The sequence below is a fragment of the Lampetra fluviatilis genome, chromosome 44 (assembly GCF_964198595.1).
Source record: "Lampetra fluviatilis chromosome 44, kcLamFluv1.1, whole genome shotgun sequence".
Lineage (NCBI taxonomy): Eukaryota > Metazoa > Chordata > Hyperoartia > Petromyzontiformes > Petromyzontidae > Lampetra > Lampetra fluviatilis.
In genome coordinates, this window is record NC_136318.1 from 3,363,169 (window position 1) to 3,386,855 (window position 23,687).

At 52.5% G+C, this 23,687-nt stretch overlaps 1 protein-coding gene across 3 annotated transcripts; it reads left to right on the forward strand.

The window, feature by feature from the left end:
- LOC144947235 (nuclear respiratory factor 1-like) lies at nt 1-18,679 on the forward strand. Of its 3 annotated transcripts, none has more exons than XR_013640012.1 (13): nt 1-544; nt 4,560-4,727; nt 6,602-6,722; nt 7,205-7,319; nt 9,883-10,009; nt 10,524-10,664; nt 11,799-11,957; nt 12,835-13,050; nt 14,046-14,147; nt 15,530-15,684; nt 16,015-16,124; nt 16,383-16,829; nt 16,886-18,679. XR_013640012.1 is itself a non-coding variant. In XM_078876449.1 (12 exons), the coding sequence occupies exons 2-12, from the start codon at nt 4,596-4,598 to the stop codon at nt 16,610-16,612; spliced, it is 1,608 nt and encodes a 535-aa protein (XP_078732575.1). In that variant the 5' UTR covers nt 1-544; nt 4,560-4,595; the 3' UTR covers nt 16,613-18,679. The 3 variants fall into 3 exon arrangements, 1 of the variants encoding a protein (XP_078732575.1); XR_013640013.1 differs by having other exon boundaries at nt 16,383-16,815; XM_078876449.1 differs by having other exon boundaries at nt 16,383-18,679.
- Nucleotides 18,680-23,687: the final 5,008 nt, after the last annotated feature.

A 23,687-nucleotide genomic window follows, 5' to 3' on the forward strand; every position in this document is an offset into this window, starting at 1 on the left:
CACCCCCCCCCCCCGCGTCCCGCCGAGAGCCGCGAGGTTTTTCCTTTGAGGCGAAATTTCGTCGCTGACAAAGAATCAATCTCCGATGTGTGGAACTATCGCGAGCAGCACGAGCTTAGCGGGATCGACAAGGCGCGCGTCGCGGCGTGCGTAAGGAAGGGGGCCGTTAACCGACGCAGAAACAAACAAAAATTGTTTTGCGAAATTCGCGATTCAAGCCACAATCGCCGCGGCCTACACCGAAGCACCGCAGCCTCGCTGCTCCCAGTTCAACTCTCAACATCGCTCCAGCGAATAAAAGCGGGCAGGGTACGAAGACGACCACTCGACAACGTCGGCTGTCGCCTTGGGCGTTTTAAAATCAAGGAAAGTCGTCGCGGCGTCGGCCGCGGTCTTCGTTCAACTGCGAGGTTGGGCCTAGTCCGGGCCGGGACAGCCTCGGGTTCGCCTGGCGGTTCTGCCCGCTTGGGTGGTGCTCGGGCCGGCTGGGGAGGCGGAACCGACCGGAGGCGACATCGCTTCAATCTCGTCGGTCTCCCTCGTAGTGAGTACAAGGGGGTGTTCGTGTTTGTATGCCGGACTTGCAGTGGAAGGCTTGGAGGTGGATGTCGGTGTGCGGTGAGTGAGTTGCAGCGTTTTGTTTTGCTCAGGCAGAAGATGTCTTGGAAAGTTACGGTAGCTGTGTGTTGGTGTGGTACGTTAACAGTGGATGGTCGTAGTGGTAGTAGCAGTACGCAACTGTAGGTGTTCTGAGTTAGCTGCGTGGGGTATCGACACAGTACGTCTGTGTGGTGCTACTTTATGAGTAAAGTACGTGATTGTTGCAGGCCTCAACCAACACGCAGCAACCAGCGTGGTGAAGTATGCTTAATTAACCCACACGACGTGGTTCAGGCCCTCAGCCAAAAGTGGACCGACAGAAGACAACATGTACACCTGCATGTGCATTCTATGTGGATTTTCCTGTGTTGCATGTCCTCTATAGATGTGTGTCGTGTTTAACGTGTATACGTGAGTAACGTGTGTGTGTGTACAGTGTATGCATGTTCGTTGGTATATATGTGTGTGCTTATATGCTTATGCGTGTCTTGTGTGTATGTCGACTCAGCCTTTAATGAGCACTTGGTGCGGTGTGTGAGCATCGTCACAAGGGAAACAAAAGCGGCCGGGTGTGGTGCTGGCCACACCAACATCATCGCCCGTCTTCCCTGTCTTAATAATACGGTACACGCTGACAGGACGTGCCCCAACACCCCTGATGAGGCTAAATGGGTCTCTCTGCCTTCAGATTAATCTTTGCGCATTGTTTCAATGTTTTGAGTGTTCATGTCAGCATATTGTGTGTGTGATAATTGTTAATTCACGTCGTATACTCTTTGTTTTTGCATGAGGATATCCACTGTACAATTTTCAACAATGTTCGCACGGCGATTGTAACTCTTGATTCGGGTTAGAGCCTACTATGTATGTTGTTCAGCACAGCTCCTGTTCACTAGAATATTAGTTAATTCTCTTGACATGGTTAACGCCACCATCATCTTAACTGGGGGAGTCATATCTCAAGGGTTGGTACAGTGAGCACTTCCCGGTCAGGCTGTACTGATTTATGATTGGAAAGCAGCAACACTGGTTCCATCAAACACTATAGACGCGTACTTGCCATTGGCCTGCAACCAAATCTCTCGGAATGTGCTCGAACTCGTCAGATCTCGTAAGCTAACCAGGGCCTGGACGGTGCTTGGTTGGGTGACCACCGTGCACACACATCAGGTCATTCATTGTGAGCTGCTGCGAAGCGTCGTGTGTGTTGGGCGGCAGATGGCAGTGCAGGAAAATCCATTGTATCTTTCTGCCGTTCTTTCTATGTCACCGAGGCAAGCTTTGGGGTGCCCTCCACGAATCCCGCGACCATTGGGAAGAGAATACCTAAGAGTAGTAGGTGGGATGCAATTAGGGCAGCGCTATTGATCTCTTGTGTGAGTATACGGGCTCACTGTGTGTCTGCTGGTCTCTACGTGGAACTATAGGTTTCTGTATGTTTATGTAGGTCTCTGTGTGAGTCTATGAGCAGATGGTGAGAGACTGTGAGGGCAGAACTTCCGAGGCCGTGTGTCGGCTGTGCAGCAGCTGCAGGATCTAGTGGAGAGTTGAGATCATTGGTGGCGAGGAGGTGCGGTGGTGGTGGCATCGATGGCTTCGGCCACGTTGACGGCTTGATCTTCCAGTGCTCCCATGTTCATGCTTCCCCACCTTTCGCACTCCGTGCTGGTCCAGTACCAATGTTAAGGATTTGCATGTATAGTGGCGCTTGCTTAAGTGCCCCGGCATCTGAAAGCTCATTGCTTCTCATCTCAACCATTCGATAGTTTGTTTATTTTAACCGAGGGGACTCCCTGTCATGAACAAGATAATACGAGCCTGCAAGTAGGCAATTCTGTCAGTAGGGGGAATAACGTTATTGGTTATTCAGATGAAGTCCTTTGTTATAAATTTACAACATTTTACTCGGTGACGCCAGCACACAGGACCGGCTCTTTGAATAATGTCGCGGAATCTTTATCGTCCACTATGATGCACACGCCACCTATTTTTGTTTCATTCACCTGCGTTATTAACCAGGGCAGCTAGGGGATTGAACTGCAAAACTCGGCCATGGTTGAATAACATGAAGCCTTTTCTCAAGTTGAAAGCAGTTTGTGCTTTTTTATGTCCATTAACTGCCGTGTTCACAGGTGTTTACGTATCCACCTATACCTCAGTCCCCAGCGAGGCAGATGTGAAAAGTTTTACTGTACTTGTTTTAGCATTGATATTGCGGGACAATATTGCAACTATGAATTTTAAATCGTGACGGCCTCGGTCTGGTTCAGTTGGCGAATCGGCTCAAACGTGTCGCGGTTTAGCTATCGTGGTCTGTTGTGTAACATTCGCAGAGGAGCTGAGCAAAGAGTTTTTTCGAGAATTGTCACAGCTTGAGGAGGGCGGGTGGCTCAGAGGTCAGTGAAACTGAGCCAGCACTACTGAGATCCTGAGTTTGAATCCAGGTTTCAGCCGCCCGTGATTTAACCAGGTTCTCGAGCCTCTTGAGTTAATGGTCTCAGCCCGGTCTCCAATAGCAACACACACACACAAAAAAAAACCATCATATTAAATTTGGTTGTGCATTCTATTGGGATAAATTCCAGATCTGAGAATGACAAATGTCAGCCATGAAACGAATATTATTCTCATTTGCAGGGTAGGTAGGAAAGTGCTGCCTCTTACACTGGGTTAGAGGTCACTTGAAGAAGGGATCTCGGAGGTAGCTTTGTGATATCTGCTTCCGAGGGCCATTCTCCAACACAAAGGGTTGCGCACTGCTTTGCGAGATATCTGAATTATTCTTCGGCTCACGATGTAACGCTGAGAGCACAGTCAGGAGAAAAATAGCAAAAGAAGTTGGTGATTAAAAAAATTGTTCACATTGTTTGAGTCACGCGCTTGTCTGTGAATGATGCGCATCTCTGTAATTCCCGGCTGTAGAGATTATCCTCTGTTTGTCGTCTCGAGATTATCTGTGACCTGCAAACTCCACAAAGAGACATTCCGTACTAAAGGCCTTATCCGGGTGTTTTAATCGTATTGCTCGCAATGCCACTTAGGAATATCAACTGACGGGGGGCAGTTCCACATGTTTGGTAAGCCATATTGTCACAATCATCCATGTATTATACGTGTTGGTCATTTGGAAGGTAATTAAATCTGTAGTTTTTCGAAAATATTTCTTATTTATGGAACGGGTCAATGGTTTGACATTTACGCTCTAATACTGTCCCAGTGTGGATGAAAGTGTCGATTTGTCAGCGTGCTCATGTTTGGCATCCGTTCCCAGGTTTAACTCCAGTTTGGGGCAACCATTTGATCACTGAGGCCGCTCGACAAAACGGAAATTCCTAAGTTTCAAATTGGACCGCGTTCATGAGAGCGTCATCGTGACCCCCTTTACAGACGGATGGATGGATGGAATGCATAAATGCTTTAAAAATAAAAGAAGACATTTAGAGGAGCATGTATAGGGTGTATGTGTGGGTGGATGTGTTTGTGTGTTTTGGGGAGCAGTTGTGTAGCGAACCTGACGACCTGAGTTTGATTCCCTCTTGTGGCCAACACCAGTGACGATTATCTGAACCAGTCCTAGGCCTCCCCTAGGCCGACTTGGCCTCAAATGAGTACCTGGTGCGGTGTGTAAACATCACCACTGGGAGACAAAGGCAGCTGGGCATGGTACTGGCCACTGACCCCCTTGTGTTTTGTGCCGTCCTTCATAGGTGCTCGGGAACAGCACTTGCCTCGAAAGTCTGTTAAGGCTAACAGTGACGAATATGTGAACCGTTGTTGGGCCTCCCCTAGGTCGACTCAGTCTTAAAATGAGTACCTGCTGCGATATTAAACATCAACCCTGGAAAGACAAAGGCGGTCTGGTGTGCTGTGCCCACCTTCATCGGCGCTTGCTTACAGCACGTGTCCCATCAGTCTGCGGAGGTTACATGGGCGGATCTTTGTGCTTCGTGTGCGAGCAGCGGGCGGTGGACGTGCTGGAGTGGACGGTGACGCGGATGGACGGGGGCGTGGGGGAGCTGGTCACCATCAACGGCCACCACGCTGCCATGGGAGGCACCGGCGACGACGACGATGGGGACGGCGGCGCCCAAGCCCAGGGGCACGCACTCGACCCCTACGGCACCCAGGTGTGTGTTGTGTTATTGTGTGGAGGGTGCTCGTCGTGGACGCTACCGGGCAGTTGCAGGAAAGGAGTACAGCGAGGCTCCTGGGCAGTTGGTGGCAGCCGCCCACCAGCAACGTCGGAGGGCGGAGAAGCGACGCTCTAAACAGTGAGCGGAGCACAGAGGTCGCAAACGGGTTTTGATTCCTTACTTGTACCCGGCCGCACCAGGGCGCAAATGGGTACCCGTACCCGGCTGGGTACAGGTACCCGTATCCTACCCGTACCCTACCCAAAATGAGTGACAAACGGTTACTCACCAGTGACTCACGGCCTACCCGTACCCACCCGCACCAGGGTCGCAAACGGGTACCCGTACCCGGCCGGGTACGTGTAGCCGGGTATCGGGTAGGGTACGGGTATCGGGTACCCGGTTGCGACCTCTGGCGGAGTGCCAACCGGCTAGAACGCAGCGAGGCGGCACAGTGGGGAGCAGAGGTGGCGCATCTGCTGGTGATCTCGGTCAACCATGGCACCGGGGTCTGTCCCGTGAGCTACTACCCCCAGCGAGCCTTCCACAATTCATGTGATGGTATCAAAGTGCACCTAGCCTGGCACAAGCGCTGTGTTGAGGTCACCATCACTTTGTGCCAAATGGCTGCTGTTGTTACCATGGACAAAGTGGAGAGTTTTTGGAGAGTGGTTAGCACACTGCGGTACAACCTCGGCGACCCGAATTCAATTTCCGCTCGCAGCCAATACCAGTGAGATATTATGCGGCCGTGCTTGGTGCTGGCCACACCACTCTCCACACCCCCAATTAGTATGGTTGGCTATGTATGGTGCAAAAGAAACACAACATACACATGTACGTGTGCCGTTCCGGCCTTCATCGATGCTCGCTAAGAATGATTACCCCATCGGTACTTTTGAGGTTATTTGGAGGATCTTTGTGTTACCATGGAAACCAAGTGTTTCTCATAGTTTGTAGTAACATCTGGTAATCCAGCAGCATTTATTTAACAAATGTGACTCTGCTTAAACCCAGAAGGTTAAAACCTGTCCAGAGTTTACTTTTGTTAATAAATGGTTTCAAGAAAATGTAGGTCAATTTAACACAGAGATCTCAATGTCAATATTGGCCTTGAACCCGTGCTGATGAACTGCCATTTTTTTCTAGGCAAGGCCCCTCTCGGGTATGGGCCCGAGTGCAACGAAACACTATAACACAGAAAGGATTTTATTAAAAGTCACCATTTCCTTGAGCCCCTTGATGGCCTGTGCCAAGTCGTCGGCAGGACGGTGCATTGGAACACTCGTGCCTCAAAGCAAGAAAAACGTGGGTTTGACTCCTGACCCGGGCACCAGGTTCTGTGGTTTCCTCCCATAAAAACAAAGCAATCTAATCGGTATTGGCCAAAACATGCCGATGCTGAAAAATTACCTGCAAATCACATTGGGGTCACACACAGCAGCAACATCGCCCCTTATTGCGAACACCCACTCCCGAAACTTACGTATGAATATATGTTGAATTTCTTTCGCACCGTACGTAGCCAACCGTGCTAATCGGAGGTGCGGGGGAAGGACAACAAACTAAATACAAAAAGCAGTTTTAGAGAAATGAGTTTTAAATCGATATTTAAAAGTGCATCACTCCAGGGGCTTCCTTTTATTGGAAGGAAGAGCGTTCCAGACGGCCGCAGAAGTGAATTCGAAAGCACGCGACGCATTGACCGTCTTTGTTCGATGGCCAGCCAAACAGTGTTGTGAGACTCTGCGAGGCTTTCCTGGGTGACCGAGCTGAGTAATTAATAAACTATAACACCGCAGCCGTGTGGGAGGGTGAGTCTGGCCTGACGTGACGATCGTGGCCGCGTGCACCGCCCCCTCTCCCAGGGGATGCTGGAGGGCGACGACTCCTCGCCGTCGTCGGGCGATGACGACAACGCCTACGACGACTCGGACATCCTCAACGCCACGGTGGCCGACGAGGTGACGGCCCACCTTGCCGCAGCCGGTGAGAGACGGAGAGAGAGAACAAAAAATCCTGCCGCTCAGTCGAGCTTTGAGGCATTGGTGCACATCTCCTTTATACGGTCCTGCAGTGCCAGTGTTGGGAATTTGACATTTCTATGGCAGGGGCGAGTATCCGTAGGACAAGCGCTGTTGTTTCTTTCACCACTAAGTGGTCCTCATTTTATCGTGATTCATCAGGATTTGATCGTGAACGATGGCAACAGGCTGGGAATGCCTCCGTCCATCAGTGGATAGATCACGGATAACGAGGAGTGTAAAGGCAAAATAATGAGCATGGTGACTCGCTTGGACTTGAGGACCGGGCTAACGCCGGTCGGGCGGCTGAAGCCCGGATTCACACGGAGGATCTCGGCGGTGCCGGCTCCGCTTCTCCGGCTCCCGAGCTACGTGATCGCCTCGCTTGAGTCGCGTCGTCAATTTGAAGGAGGGCGGCTAACGGGCGCCGCTTCCTTTCTCCGGCAGGACCCGTGGGGATGGCGGCGGCGGCGGCCGTGGCGACGGGGAAGAAGAGGAAGCGACCGCACATCTTCGAATCGAACCCCTCGATCCGCAAGCGACAACAGACGCGGCTACTCCGGTGAGACGGGATGGGGGGGGCGGCTTCATCTCCTCACCATCACACTCAACTACCACCTCGGCGCACTTAGGACCCTCCTCATCATCTCACTTAACTCTCATTATATGTGCTTGTGCGTACGTATTCATATTTTTTTGGTGTTTCCACCGTGGTGCTTGGTGGAAAAAAGTGCCGGGATTAATATACACCTATGTGGCTATAGGTGATCTGTGTTTGTGGTGCGTGTTATAATTAATGTAGAGTGCTGTACAGCGCAGGAGGTACAGTCGTGTGTAGGTGTAGTGTATTGTGGTGTACAATGGAGAAAGTTGGCACAGTAAAGAGCACACTTGGTGCTTTTGCCAGTCATCTGAGTCGGTCCACACCCAACTCCGGGGCAAGCTTTCGACACTTCACATGGCCTCAAGGTGCACCTAGCCTGGCACAAGTGCCGCGGTGATGTCACCGCCACTTGGTAGCAAATGGCGGTTGTCGTCGTAGAGGGATCTGCGTGTTTATTGTATGTGGCTATGTGGAGGATCTGTGTTCATGGTGTGTGTGTGGCTATGTTCTGTCGCTCCGCACGAAGCTTCAGGTCCTCTCGGCCACAGACATTCCCCCCCTTCTCTATGCTTGCGAAACGTGGACCCCCCCTCATGGAACATCTTCACCAGTTAAACATTTAGGCTGGCCTGCCTACGATCTATCCTTGGTTTAACCAGACTGGATTGTGTGAGGAGCTCACAAATCCTTGAAAGATTTGGACAAAATCCCATCGGTGAGCTCCTCCGGCAGGCAAGGCTGCGTTGGCTGGGTCATTTAGCCCGCATGCCCAGCCTAAACAGCTTTTGTTCGGCCGGATTAAAGGGGCTAAACGGGCACGGCACGAGCTAGAGAAGAGATGGTAGTGATGTGGTACAGGAGGGTGTGGAGCTGAGTGGACTTGCCAATGACTGGTACCAGCGGTGTCGGGAGTCTCATGAAGGACGCTACTGGGCAGTTGGAGGCAGTCGCCCTCCAACAACGGAGGGCGGAGGAGTGACGCTCACAACAACGGGCAGAGCGCCGGGTGGCTAAAGCACAGCCAGTTGGCACAGTAGGGGGCACAGGTGGTGCATCAGCCAGTCATCTCGGTCAGTCGACCCGTGGCACCTGGGTCTGCCCCGTGACCTCTTGCCAGTGGGCGTTCAACACTTCACGTGGCCTCAACGTGCACATAGCCTGGCACAAGCGTCATGGTAAATGGTAGTTGTTGTTATGGAGAGATCTGTGTTTGTGATGTGTGTATGTGACTATGGGGGGGGTCTGTGTTTATGGTGTGTGTGTGTGTGTGGCTATAGAGGACTTGGTGTGTTGTGTGTGTGTAGCTTTGGGAGGATCTGGGTTTGTGGTTGTGTGTGTGTGGCTATAGAGGACTTGGTGTGTTGTGTGTGTGTAGCTATGGGAGGATCTGTGTTTGTGGTGTGTGTGTGGCTATAGAGGACTTTGTATGTTGTGTGTGTGTAGCTATGGGAGGATCTGTGTTTATGGTGTGTGTGTGTGTGGCTATAGAGGACTTGGTGTGTTGTGTGTGTGTAGCTATGGGAGGATCTGGGTTTGTGGTTGTGTGTGTGTGGCTATAGAGGACTTTGTGTGTTGTGTGTGTAGCTATGGGAGGATCTGTGTTTGTGGTGTGTGTGTGGCTATAGAGGACTTTGTATGTTGTGTGTGTGTAGCTATGGGAGGATCTGTGTTTATGGTGTGTGTGTGTGTGGCTATAGAGGACTTGGTGTGTTGTGTGTGTGTAGCTATGGGAGGATCTGGGTTTGTGGTGTGTGTGTGTGTGGCTATAGAGGACTTGGTGTGTTGTGTGTGTGTAGCTATGGGAGGATCTGTGTTTATGGTGTGTGTGTGGCTATAGAAGACTTTGTGTGTTGTGTGTGTGTAGCTATGGGAGGATCTGTGTTTGTGGTGTGTGTGTGTGGCTATAGAGGACTTTGTGTGTTGTGTGTGTAGCTATGGGAGGATCTGTGTTTGTGGTGTGTGTGTGTGGCTATAGAGGACTTGGTGTGTTGTGTGTGTGTAGCTATGGGAGGATCTGTGTTTATGGTGTGTGTGTGTGGCTATAGAGGACTTTGTGTGTTGTATGTGTGTAGCTATGGGAGGATCTGTGTTTGTGGTGTGTGTGTGGCTATAGAGGACTTTGTGTGTTGTGTGTGTGTAGCTATGGGAGGATCTGTGTTTGTGGTGTGTGTGTGGCTATAGAGGACTTTGTGTGTTGTGTGTGTGTAGCTATGGGAGGATCTGTGTTTATGGTGTGTGTGTGTGGCTATAGAGGACTTTGTGTGTTGTGTGTGTGTAGCTATGGGAGGATCTGTGTTTGTGGTGTGTGTGTGTGGCTATAGAGGACTTGGTGTGTTTTGTGTGTGTAGCTATGGGAGGATCTGGGTTTGTGGTGTGTGTGTGTGGCTATAGAGGACTTGGTGTGTGTGTGTAGCTATGGGAGGATCTGTGTTTGTGGTGTATGTGTGTAGCTATGGGAGGATCTGTGTTTGTGGTGTGTGTGTGGCTATAGGGGTTGTTGGTGTGTTGTGTGTGCGTGCAGGAAGCTTCGGAGCGTGATTGACGAGTACACGACGCGCGTGGGGCAGCAGGCCGTGGTCCTCTGTCTCTCGCCCTCGAAACCCAACCCCGTCTTCAAAGTCTTTGGAGCCGCGCCACTCGAGAACGTGGTGAGTACCACACTTCGCCGCATTGCGTGCCAGCACAACACCGGCCGACCGAGCGTCTGGCCGATCGACCAACACAACCCAACGGGCCGTCTGGCTGCCCGACTGTGCATCGGTGTCTAGGTTGTAGAATCTAGCTGCAGGCTTCTAGGCACAATGAGTGTAAAACCACTCATGCTTTCGGAGAATGCTCGCGGTGGACACGAGCTCACACAGACATGGGCTCACACATAGACTCACACAGGGTCCCATAGATTAAGACTCACATGGGCCCTAAGTTCCCACAGAGATCCATAGACTTACAAGCCAATTATTCCTCCGCTAGTCTCCTATGCTGCCTGGCATGCGGTTGAGTCTTGTTACCGTGTTCCACAACGGCATTTCATGTGCATTTCTGTGAGTGTTGAGGTCGTTGTCTAGGCGGCAGGTGTCTGCCTGTCTGACCATTTGACCGACTGACAGACAGACAGTCAGATCGGCCGAGCGACCGGCTAACAGAGTGCGTGACGTTTGGCAGGTGCGCAAGTACAAGAACGTGATGCTGAGCGACCTGGAGCTGGCGCTGACGGAGCACGCGCCCACGCAGAGCGACCTCCACCCCGAGCTGCCGCCCCTCACCATCGACGGCATCCCCGTGTCCGTCGACAAGATGACGCAGGTCAGTTGGGAATGTGGGGGGTGGCGGGGTGGCCAGGTGGCAGGGTGCGGCACTAACACTGGCACAATCACACCGACCGACCAGCTGAGCGTCTTCACCAAATCGGTGAGGAAACCAGGAACTGGGAGGCGGGTGGTGGACAGGTGTGCGAGTGCAAAAACACTAGGGGGCAGCACTTGGATGAATCGCTTGATGTAATAATGTGACGGCGTCTTCTTGGTTCTTTCGGTAAAGTCACGTGACTTTACCGAAAGAACCAAGAAGATGAATCCCTGCAGTCACGAAAGCTTTAAATCGAAATTTAATGTGACGGCGTCTTCGTGCTCACAAAGGTCATGTCACCAGATGCCCGTCGGGAAATGCCTAGGAAGGGATCTAATATGTGGCGTCACTTCCGGAGACGTTGTACTCTCCGATCAATCCAAAACAAACACAAAATCGAGATCGTGCAACATTTTTTCTCTATCCCAATTTTCGTATTTTTAAGATTCATATAAAAATCGGGAACGCATCCCTTGGTGGCGCTAAACGTGGCACGGTGCATGCGGGAAGTGCAGCACCCGGCAGTGTGTGGGTCAGAGGTCACTTGAAGGTCCCTGTCTCGTTTGTACCACTGGTTCAGGCTGATGTGTGTTGTAGACAAGGCGGGGAGCATCGCATGTGCAATGTGTTGAGCACATGGCCTGGGTGCAGGCTTATGGATGGGAGTCGTGCCTTCCTGCTGTTTGTGAGCAGCACGCCTCCGCGTGTGGTGAAATCACCCGCGCCGCCACGTGTCACGTTCGTCATTGTTAAACGATGACCGGTCACCGTTTTCAGAATCGGTTACCAGTTCCAGTGGGATTTTGATAGAAGCTTGCACTATTGCTTCATCTGCTGTGTGGGGAGGTGGGATCAAGCCTGCGACCTCTCGATTGCAAGTCGAGCGCACTGCTGGCCATGACACCCCACCGTGGCAACTCTCCCCTTTTCTCAGTCACCTAAACACATCGTGTTTATTGCTCTAGATGTTTCTGTCTGTACAGCACGAGTTTCCGAGGTTTTACCGGTTTTCTCTTGCGGTTACCGGTTATGACAAGGACCCTGGTCGTTGCATCTACCCATCCGCTAACGTTCGCTTGTGCGGTCGGGCAGGCCCAGCTGCGGGCCTTCATCCCCGAGATGCTGAAGTTCTCGACGAGCCGCGGGAAGCCGGGCTGGGGCAAGGAGACGTGCAGGCCCATGTGGTGGCCGCCCGAGGTGCCGTGGGCCAACGTGCGCTCGGACGTGCGCTCGGAGGACCAGAAGCAGAGGGTGCGGAATTGTCACTGTTGCTCCTCGCTCGCTCGCCCGCGCATTCATGATGTTCGGGAAATTACTCAAGCGATGGACGTGCTACCGTTCGGCCATGGAACCGCCCCGATGGGGGGCTGCTAGGCCTTGGCACCGCCTCGCTGAGGGCCATTAATGTTGAACTTAATAGGTTGATCTTCTTTCGCACGGTACATCGCCAGCCGCGCTAGTCTGAGGTGCGGGGGAAGGACAACAAACTAAACACAAAAGGCAGTTCTAAAGAAATTAGTTTTTCAATCTAGATGATTTAAAGTGCGTAGCTCCAGTGGCTTCCAAATACCGGAAGGAAAACCGTTCCAGACGGCTGCAGAAGCACATCATTAAGCCGTGGTCCTGCCTCATTGAGGGTGATGATTTGGCTGAGCGGTAACGCCTCTTGTTGCAGAGGGTGCACAATTCGAATCCAGCGGCAGCCCTGATTCATTCTGTGGTGTGTATTAAACCAAAAAGAAATACGTCACGTTGAACTTCTTTCGCACCGCACGCGTTAATCGTAGGTGCGGGGGAAGGTCAACAAACGAAACACAAAAAGCACTTGTTAAGAAATTAGTTTTTAAATCTAGATTTAAAGCACACGGCGTGTGCGGACATTAAAGATCCCGCGACATTCGCAAGAGTAGGCCATTGTGTACCGGCGTCACGGTCCAAATTTTCCCAAATGACCCGCAAATCACTCAACGGTGATTATACGCACACAGCAGCAATCATCGCCCCCCCCCTCCTACTGAAGGACCCTCCCGAAAAAGAGTCACAAGACTGTGTGAGGCTTTCCTGTGTCAACGAGCGAAATAACAATATTAACGATGACTGGTGCCCGTCCCCCACCAATACCGCGCAGGTGTCGTGGACGCACGCCCTGCGAACCGTGGTGAAGAACTGCTACAAGCACCACGGCCGCGAGGACCTGCTCTACGCCTTCGACGAGTCGGCGCTGGCCACGTTGACGACGCCGCACGGCGCCGGGGCCGCCTCGCACACGCTCACGGCGCAGCTCGTGCACCCGCAGGCCATGGTGCAGGCCATCAGCCCCGACGGCGTCGTCTCGCTCATCCAGGTGTGCCGCAGCGGTCACCCCATGGGGTTCGGGGGGGTCGGCACCACCCGACGTTGAAAATGCTATTCTTAGTTTTTTCGGTAAAGTCACGTAGGTAAAAAAAACCCTAAGAATATGAATCCTTGCAGTCACGAAAGCTTCAAATCTAGAAGTTGAAAATGCTACCGGGGTGTCGGCCGCGCCTGTTGTCATCACCGCGGGCGGTTTCGCCACGGCAGCATTGGCAACTTTTGCCATCCTGGGCGGGAGAGCCGAGACGTTTTTGGGTGACGGTCTCCTTCGCCCCTGCACAGCGCAAGACTAAAGGCGGCTAGGGGATTTACACGGCTCTTGACTGCCTCTGCTGCAAACTTGTAGTCAATCGGCCAGAGCAGAATTCGATACCACTCGCGGTGGCAGATATTTAGTGATGCCCGTTTGTTTACGTGGCTGATAGAGGTGGATTGTGTGAGAACGTGATTACTACTCAATGTTTCTGCGGCATTCACTTTGATTAGATATTTAAGGATGTTGGTGCAACTCATGTGTTGCCGACAGAGTGGCACCAACAAGGAGGTTGTTTGGTCCGGGCCCATTGACTATAAAAGCACATTTCGTCACATCCCATCTCAGCCGATTCCGTGCGCTGCTTCTGTCTCGCCAAGGGGAGCTCCTCAACGGCAGCCGCCCCTGGGCAGCACTAGGCGCGTTATTCTAATCACGGTCGCTGAGCACAGGCTCAACATGTCAATTTGTCAGCAACAAATAGCACTATTGAAGGAGTAATAGTTTATGTCTGTGTTTGTGTGTTTTTTGTCATTGCGTCTCTCTGTGTCTCTGTGTGTGCCTGTACCTCTGGTTCTCTGTGTCTGTCTCTCTGTGCCATCACATGTCTCTGCACGTTGGCCTCTGTGCATTTGTCTAATTGCGCCCGTCTCTCCGTGTGTCTCGGTCTCTCTGTGTGCCATCATATGTCTCATTGTCTCTGTGCCTCTTGCGTCTCTGTGACCGTACAGGTGGACGCTGGCACGGCTGCTGCCCTGGCGGAGAGTGGGGAGCTGCCCCAGACGGTGACGGTCACCCAGGTCTCCTACCCTCCCAACTGCTCCGATGGGGAGGTGAGCTTCCAGTGGCATCTCCATCCTTGGCACTCATCAGCAGCAGCAGTAGATTGTAATTACAGGCAGACCTCGCCGAACGCGGGGGTTGCGTTGCTGGAAAATTCCGCGTTGGAGCGAAACACACGTTCATTGAAGCCGCGATGGGCAGAGGTTCTCCTCTACATTTTTATTATTAAAGAGTTGTTTTTGATAGAGCCACCCACATTTACGTCAGGGCATCTTTGCAGCGCCTCACACGCAAATAAGTGACTTGCATCACATCTCATCTCAACGCAGGTGCAGCCCCAGTGGCAGCTGTCTCTCAGCGGCACAAGTTGTCTCGACAACTGGCCTGCAAGCGGGGGCACCAGCACTCTGATTGTTGCGTGTTTTCCATTCGCGAAATTCGCGGCGTGATTTTTCGAATGACGTCATGCGTTCGTCAACGTCCACCGTGAAGCAGACGGCGCGAAGTTTTATTTGCGTTTAACGCACTGCAGTAATAACCAGGACGGCCTTCCGGACTAGAACCACGAGCCTCTGCAACGAGCGGCGATTGCGCCACTGCTGGGCCCCATCAGCAACTGTCGCTTTTAACTCAAATAATGACGCAATATTTTTTGTGTGTGTTTAGCTTGTTGTCCTTCCCCCGCACCTCCGATTAAGCACGGTTGGCTACGTACGATGCGAAAGAAGTTCAGCATACATTCACATACGTGCTGTGTGCGCAGTTTCTGTAGATTCAGAGGTGCGGGGAACGATGAAATAGCGGCAAGGCAGCCAGAACCATCACCAACAACCCTTCCTTAAGCTCTTGTGGTCCATTATTGGGGATGTTTTATCAACTTTATGAAAGAATGTTAATGCATGTGAGAGGAAACCGCGGGGGTAGGCAACAACCAATCCCCCGTCCGGTTGGAAATTAACCCACTTGCTGTACTACCATACCCTGGCGGGCCAGCAGGTGGCGACCTCGCAGCGCAGAGGTTTTGGGAAGTTTCTGAAAGTCGTGTGATTGTTGAGCGTTCATTTGTGTATTCTTAGGTTTTTCGGTAAAGTCACGTAGGTAATAAATTCAAATTAATAAAAGTAAAATAAAATAAAATCACGACGTTTCGGAAGCAACACAAGCCTCCGTCTTCAGGTGGAACAGTCACAGCACAATAGCTTCTGAAAAAGAGCTACGTAGCTCAGTGGGCCTTACTTGGTAAAATAAAAATATAGGAATAGAAACAGGAGATGGATTGTGGCACCGCAATACCAGGAGACATGGTGACGGCTTTGTGTGTTGGTTGGAAGTGGGGGGGGGGGGTAGGCGGGTGGGCGGACAGAGGCCTTCATCCAGCAGTGGATAGATGACGGCGGACACTGACGACGCCGATGGTGCGTGCCGCGAGCAGGTGGGGCGCGACTGGACGACGCTTCACAACGCCGAGATGACGCTGCACGCCTCGCAGGACGCGTCGCACGCCGTGGCCACCCTCGCCGAGGTGGCGGCCGCCTCGCAGCGCGATGGCGGCCGGCACCCCACCACCGTCACCATGGCAATTAACAGGTGCGAGTCTGGGTGTGTCTGGTGCCAGTGTGTGGGCTGTGTATTGCGGTTTTTGCCGGGCGGTTTGTGAGCGTGCTCTTGTTTGGTAACACAGGGTGGTTGTAGTGGTTGTAGTGGTTGTTGTGACGGTGTAGTGTGTGGATGTTGTGGTTATGGCGCTGCAGAGATGGGTGGTTAATAGTGGTTGTGACTGTTTCTTGAGTGTGGTTGTCGTGGTTATTGCGACGGTGTGTGGTTGTTGTGCTTGTGACACTACAGTGAGGACGGGGCGGTTGTAGTGGTTGTTGTGACGGTGTGTTCTGTCTGGTGGCTGTGGCCGCGGCGGTGCAGTGACGGGGTGGTGCACGCCGTCACGACGCTCTCGGAGGCGTCGCTGCAGGACGGGCAGCTCGTGCTGTCAGGAGACGGGACCACGCTCACCACCGTGCACCACCACAACGGTGAGCACCACGCTCACCGCATCCACCACGCCCGCCACACGCCACGATAACCCCCACGCCGCTCATTGCGCTCGCCAAGCGTGCCTCGCTCACCCTGCCTCCCCGTACCCTGTCCCTGTTTCCCCTGTGGTCCCCTGCATCTCCCTGCGACTCGCCGCATCTCACTGCGTCTCGCCGTGTCTCGCTGCGTCTCCACACCCCCCCCCCACCCCGTACATCCCGTGTCTCACTGCGTCCCCCTCCCGCGTGTCCCCGTAGGCATCCCGATCCCCGTGAGCGTGTACCCGACGATGTTGGGCGGCCACGCCGTCACCGTGACGCCCGTCTCCACGGCGCACGGCGACGTCGCCATGGAAACCTTCACCGTGACGCCCGTCACCTCGGTGCTGTCGTCCAGCGGCGAGTCTATCACCATGGAAACCAGCTCGTCGACCAAGATCGCCATGGTTACGCCCAGCATGGAGATTGTGAGTCTGAGGCCGACTTAGCTCTACGTGGAGATGCGTGGGATTCGTCCAAGCGAAATGGGAAAGGAAACCGTGAAGGTGAAGTGAAGGTGAAAGGGCAATGGAATTTTGAAACGAATGGACTCAGTCGCTCGACTTCCCGGCACAAGAGACTCTACCAGATCATGTGTGTGCGTACGCGTGTGTGCGTACGCGTGTGTGCGTACGCGTGTGTGCGTACGCGTGTGTGCGTACGCGTGTGTGCGTACGCGTGTGTGCGTACGCGTGTGTGCGTACGCGTGTGTGCGTACGCAGCCTCAGTCTGTTCATCTGCACAAAGCCAAGAAGTTTTTCCTCGCCGCCACGCTTCCAAATTTGACAAAAAAAGTCTACGAAAATAAAAAGCTGAGACTTGCGAGTGAATTGCGCGTGGCACGAAAAACATTTTGTCGGGAGAGATTTTCCGTCCCAAAGCTAACGGCGAACATGAGTTTTGCGAAATGGAACATGGACTCCGAACGGACGTTGATTTTGGCATTCATATGTTTGTTTATTTCCGCGCAATATGCAAGGGGGGGGCGGTGAAGCAGAGCACGGCGTAGAGCCGATGGTCCAGCGGCCACCACATGCTCCGACTCTGGACTCAGAACTCATCATAATTAATTAATTTAATGAAGTTCCAGAGCAAAGAATCTAGGGGGGAGGGGGGGGGGGGACTTTCTCTCCTGCACCTGCGGTGTAACCCATCAGGTCCAACGAGATCTCGCAGTGGACATTGCCGATTTGGCGATCGCGCTTGGCACCTCCCAACGTTTGACACAAACGTACGCGGGCGGGGAGATGGGCTCCCCTCAGACCCCCCCCCCCCGACACACGCAACCCAGGACCCCCCCCCCCCCTACGCAAGTTGGACCGCTTGCGTGGGGGGGGGGGCGGGCGGCGGGGGATGGAGTGACGTGGGCCGTGGCGCCCAACCCGTCCGTAGCCCGCGGCCGGCGCCGCGTGACGCTGTAAATGTTTGCTCGATCGATGCGTTGTGTACAGTCCCTTCTCCCCGTGATGCGGTCTCTCTCTCTCTGTGTAACATAGTCCGGTGATGTACGTTTTTTGTAGGTTATTTTATTATTATTGTTAATATTGATGATGATAATAAGAATTTTGTTATCGTTTACTTTGCGTTTTTCGTGTCATTTTTAAACTAGCAATTCACGTGAATTATACATGTTTATACAAAAAAAAACCTGTCCCCCTGTCTTTTGCAAGCCATTGTATGCCCAACTTAAAATATAAGCGATTTTTTTCCCCTTTTACATCGTGGAGGCGTCACCTCACCGCACCTGTCCGCTCTGCCTTTGTCGTCGCCACCACCATCATCATCAACCACGTTCTATCCACTGCTGGGTGAAGGTCCTTCTCCGTCACCATTCCTCACGCTCTTGCGATGCCGTGATCCATCTCCTGCGGGCGAGCCGATCTCGTGGCTCCCATCTCCGCGCTGGTCGGTCTCTCGTGTCGTGGCCTCCCCCCTTCTTGGGTTGCCCTTCCTTGTCCATCGACCGCCGCACCCTTACTCGTAACGCGCTCCATTGCGGCCCACTTTGCTTCGTAACTACGCAGCCAATTCTCCGCCTTCCCATGTCTGTCCCTTCGCGTAACAAAAATATTAAGTATTTATGACACGTCGCATTGGCCACACGGCCTTCTGGGAGTGCGTGAATTTGAGCAGCGTTGGTTGAGTTGAACTCGATAAAGCATCTGGCGGGGATCACCGGCATTGGTTCAAGCCAAGCCGGACTGCTGCTGAGACCCTCTCGATGGCACGACGGTTTTGCTCGTGTTGGACCGCTGCTGCCGAAATGATGGACTCCCAGAAGGCTGTGTTGGCTGATGGGGATGTGTATTAAACAAACAAAAAAACGTGGAGCGACGGGTATGGAAAGGAGAATTGGAGGCTTATTTATTTTATTTATATTCTCCACAACTTAATGCTTATGATTACTTTGCACTTTCCTTCACATTCGCTATGATGTCTCTCATTTGCATTCTCCAAATTTTAGAACCCCCCCCCCCCCTTCATCCCTACTACTTTTACCGACCGTTTCATTAAAGTTCCCCGGTACGATGTGGTGTGAGTTGCCCTTATTTATGCGAGCTTTCACTTCTTCTCGCATTGCGTGTACCTCATCGTCGGTCACGCTCGTCGTCGGAGCGTTTGCCTGAATTATCCTAGAACTTCAGAACCTCTGTGTCATCCGAGCGGGAACACTTGATTCTCAGAGACTAACACTCTTGCTCTATCACTCACTGTCGACTTTCCCTCTGCAACAGACGTGGCACTCTTCCCCCATTCATCTCGCCGGTACAGAGACTCGCAGAGATCCACGGACTCGCACAGAAGCCCACAGACTCCCTCAGGCTGCCCCATAGACTCACACAGAAGCCCACAGGCTCACACCGCGACCCATACACAGAAGCCCATGAACCCACAACTGACACCCATCGACTCGCACAGAAGCCGAAATGACACTCGCACAGAGCCCCCATAGACTCGCACGGAAGGCCATAACGCCCACAACTGAGACCCATCCACGTGCCCTCAGGCTCCCCGCCATCTGCTCGTCGGCTCTTCCCTTCCCCCTTGGTGGCCGGATTCGTGTAGACCTCCCCGATGTCGCCCACCCAGCGCCTCCGTGACTCGCTCTCGCCTGCCACGTGGCCGTGTAAATAATTATCGCCGTGGCAGTTGTGTGGGTCGAATGTGCAGGGACTCGTTTACTTACAAACGAGTTAGGTTCCAGAGGTGTGTTCGTGTGTGCGTTTGTAGTAAAGTCCAACTTTACTATTGTCGATTCCAAACACGTATGGCATGTACAATGAACACGGGAAATGGCTTTTCAAAGTTGTATAATCTCCTGTTGATGGAGATGCCACTGGTTTTTGATGTTCTGCCGATGTAGATGCCACCACCGCCATCTATTGCGCGGGGTGGTTAAACTTTACGATTCTCGGTCGGAACGGGCGACTGGACATGCGGTCAGGTTTGTTCGTATCTCTGACACTTCGTAAGTCGATTGTTCGTAATTCGAGGAGTCCCTGTGTGTTGAACTTCTTTTGCGCCGTACGTAGCCAACCGTGCTAATCGGAGGTGAGGATTCTTAACCCTTGGCGTGATATACGGGACGACACCGGCATTCCATTTGTTCAATGTTTATTTCACATAAATTGAAAACGCGTTAGAAGAACGAACGCCGAGACCTGGCTTATCCGCTCGCTCTGGCGGCTGGCTCCGTGTATTTGCGTTTTCCCCGCAGTTCTATTCACGGATAGTCGCAGAGAGAACGCAAACGTTACCTCGTTTAAAGAGCGAAATCATTTAAGGCGGAATTAGTTTTGGGGGGTTTCTTTTTTATTGCAAATGACATTATACGGAAACGGATCTCGTGTTTCTTACAGCTGACAACACTCGCAGCAACTTGCAATGTTTGGGCAATTCTTTCCTACACTTGCCCATGGCCGCAGCAGCAGCATGGTTCGGGAGTTCGATCCCAGTATCGAGATCTGCTCGCCTTCATTTTAAACACATTTTTACGTGCGCTCACCTCCTTTACCAACACCGCCGCGCTTACAACAGAGCAACGGATAGTTAGCCGACGTTTCGGGGACGGGCCCTTCCTTAAGAGCAAAGAGCATAAATATAGCCAGGCGGCGATGGCTGTTCGCGCACGTGGCTGCCTGCAATCCGGCGCTGTGGAGGCGGCCAGGGTTGGTGGATCTCGCATGGATGGTGTTAAACTCCCTTCCCCGTGGGGGTCGAGGAGGAGCCGTTCCCTGGCTCTGGCAGGAAAAGGGTGGTCTCCACCTGCTCCGTCTCTACGGGATAGAGTGTTTTGCCCTCGCACGCGTGGGAGTTTTTTTCCCTTCTCTCCGGGTGCTCCGGAGGAGGGGGATGAGGAGGAGGGGGGTGAGGAGGAGGGGGGTGAGGAAGAGGGGGGTGAGGAAGAGGGGGATGAAGAGGAGGGGGGTGAGAAGGAGGGGGATGAGGAGGAGGGGGGTGAGGAGGAGGGGGGTGAGGAGGAGGGGGATGAAGAGGAGGGGGGTGAGAAGGAGGGGGATGAGGAGGAGGGGGGTGAGAAGGAGGGGGATGAAGAGGAGGGGGATGAAGAGGAGGGGGATGAAGAGGAGGGGGATGAAGAGGAGGGGGGTGAGAAGGAGGGGGATGAAGAGGAGGGGGGTGAGAAGGAGGGGGATGAAGAGGAGGGGGGTGAGAAGGAGGGGGATGAGGAAGAGGGGGATGAGGAAGAGGGGGTGGGAGGAAGAGGGGAGTGGGAGGAGGAGGGGGGTGGGAGGAGGAGGGGGTGGGAGGAGGAGGGGGTGGGAGGAGGAGGGGGGTGGGGGGAGGAGGGGGAGGGAGGAGGAGGGGGGTGGGAGGAGGAGGGGGTTGGAGGAGGGGTGAGCGAGAAGGAGGGGGGAGGGATGCGTTGAGTGTAAGACCACTCAACGCATTTCATATGGAGAGGACCGCGAAAATCCGGGGAGGAATTTGCTACGGGCTCACCACCCAGTCGCTGTCTTCGCGTCTGTCCGGGGTTCCTCCTCGCGCACCTCCTGATTCGTTCTCTGCAAGGGCGAGCGAATACCGCACGGGTTCCACGTTGAAATGATCATCATCATCGTTGAAGATTGACTCGTACCCGATCGAGTTAACACCAAACGTCTTCTCTTCCCGAGGGATGAAAGCAGGTTCTGGTGAAATCCATCTTAAAATTTGGGATTTAATATGAGCCATAATTTTTGTCAAATATTTCACGTGGAAAATGGTGAGTCTATGGGTCTCTGTTTGAGTGTGGGTATATGGGTCTGTGTGAGTGTCGGTCGCTGTGTGAGTGTGGGTCGCTGTGTGAGTGTCTGTGGGTATATGGGTATGTGTGTGAGTCTATGGGTCTGTGTATGTGGGTCTCCGTGTGGATCTGTGTGAGTCTGTGGGTCTCTGGTTTGTGCATGTACTGTATGTTAAACTTCTTTCGCACCGTACTGTTTAATCACAGGCAGCGGCTGAATTTCGGATTGGAACTCCGGGACCTCCGAGCCATCCCGCCTCCTCACCCCCCTCGTCGGATTTAAACCCGCTTAGTCGAGGCCACGAGTGGATTAACGGAGTTTGGGTTGGGTGAGCGCACACAGTGAACGCAGATGCATCGAGCGCAGCATTCAGACGCGTTTGCGTGCGAGAACGCTCGCGCCAATGTCACGCCGCAGAATGAGCAGGCGACATCGTCTCCGTCATCCCATGTCCGACCCTGCCACGTAACAAGTCGAAGTTTGTTTAACGCATCCCACCGGTCACGCACGGCCCGTGTGGGAGTGCGCAATTACACAGCAGTGTTGGTTCAACACGAGCACAACACCCGAGTGAATGTCGAAACCGCTCCAGAGATTTTGCTGCTTACGTCCAACCAATGCTGCTGAAATACGGGGTGCTTAATAAAAATGTTTTAACACTTCTGAGAAATTTGCAACAATAACCACCAGAAACGTTCCTCCCCGGGGCTCTGGAGACCACCTGGAGAAGATTCCAGGCACGCGTTGACAACGATGGCGTGCAAGTGGGAGACTCTTTGACTTTTTGCAACTATTAACATGCATTTGTTATCATGTTCCATTAAAAAACGATAGTCCCGTATACGTGTTAACATTTTTTCGAAGTACCCTGTAAATGATACATCTCCAGAAAGCTGTGTGGCCAATGAGATGTGTAAAATATATATTTTATTTTTAAAGTGCAGAGATCGGTATGGAAAAGTTGAGCGTGTGTGCTCGCGCACTGCGCTATGAACCCGGCAACACGAGTTCGATTCCCGCTCACGACCAACACCCATAGACGACTATCTGAACCGGTGCTGGGCCTAGGTCGACTCAGCCTCAAGTGACTACCTGGTGCGGTGTGTACGCATCACCACTCGGGAGACAAAGGCGGCCGGGCGTGGTGCTGGCCACCCACCCCCTCGTGTGCTGTGCCGGCCTTCACAGGTGCTACTCGCAAAAAGCACTTTCCCCATCATTTCGTTAAAGCTGTAGGTGGATCTTTGTTGTTGTGTATATATGTGTGTGTATATATGTGTGTATGTGTGTGTGTGTATGTGTGTGTATATATATGCGGGGAGCGGTGATGTAGCGGTTAGTGCGCTGCGCTATGAACCTGGCGACCCGGGTTCGATTCCCGCTCACGGCAAACACCAGTGACAATTATCTGAACCGGTCCTGGGCCTCCTCTAGGTCGACTCAGCCTGAAATGAGTACCTGGTGCGGTGTGTAAACATCGTCACTGGGGAGACAAAGCCGGTCGGGCGTGGTTGCTGGCCACTAGGAGCAATCCTGGAAAAGCAGTTGCGAGTAGCAACAACATCATCAATACCAGCTAACATCACACACCTCACCAAAGAGAAGCAGTTTGACCAAATATAACAGGCACATTTTTAAGTTGATAATTTTGTATGGCCGCGAATGATATTACAAATATCCAATTGGCCCTTGGCAGAGAAAAGGTTCTAGATTTGAAGCTTTCGTGACTGCAAGGAATCATATTCTTAGGTTTTTTTCGGTAAAGTCACGTAGGTAGAACATCAAAATTAATGAAAATAAAATAAAAAACAAAAAAACACGACGCCTCGGAGGCAACACAAGCCTCCGTCATCAGGTGGGACCGTCACAGCCAGACCAGCTGCATCAAGTCAAGTGATGCAGCTGGTCTGGTTGTGACGGTCCCACCTGATGACGGAGGCTTGTGTTGCCTCCGAGGCGTCGTGATTTTTTTTTATTTTATTTTCATTCATTTTGATGTTCTACCTACGTGACTTTACCGAAAAAAAACCTAAGAATATGTTTCATACTCTTTGTTTTTTTTCGGTAAAGTCACGTAGGAAAAAAATAAAATAGAATGAAAACAACTAAAATAAAATTAAATAAAATCACGACGTTTCGGGCGCACAACAAAAAAGGACGCTTGTGTTTATTTTATTTACTGAATTGTTTCACCGACGTGACTACCGAAAAAACCATAGAGTAGAAAAGAGGTTCCCCAACCCCTGGACTTTAAGGCGACACGGGGGGTGGGGGGGGC

Excerpts from the sequence above, each read along its gene's own strand:
- LOC144947235 (XM_078876449.1), top strand. The coding sequence starts at position 4,596 with ATGGACGGGGGCGTGGGGGAGCTGGTCACCATCAACGGCCACCACGCT. Across the intron at positions 7,320-9,882 it reads CAACAGACGCGGCTACTCCG|GAAGCTTCGGAGCGTGATTG; the intron begins GTGAGACGGGAT and ends GTGTGCGTGCAG. Across the intron at positions 10,010-10,523 it reads CCGCGCCACTCGAGAACGTG|GTGCGCAAGTACAAGAACGT; the intron begins GTGAGTACCACA and ends GACGTTTGGCAG.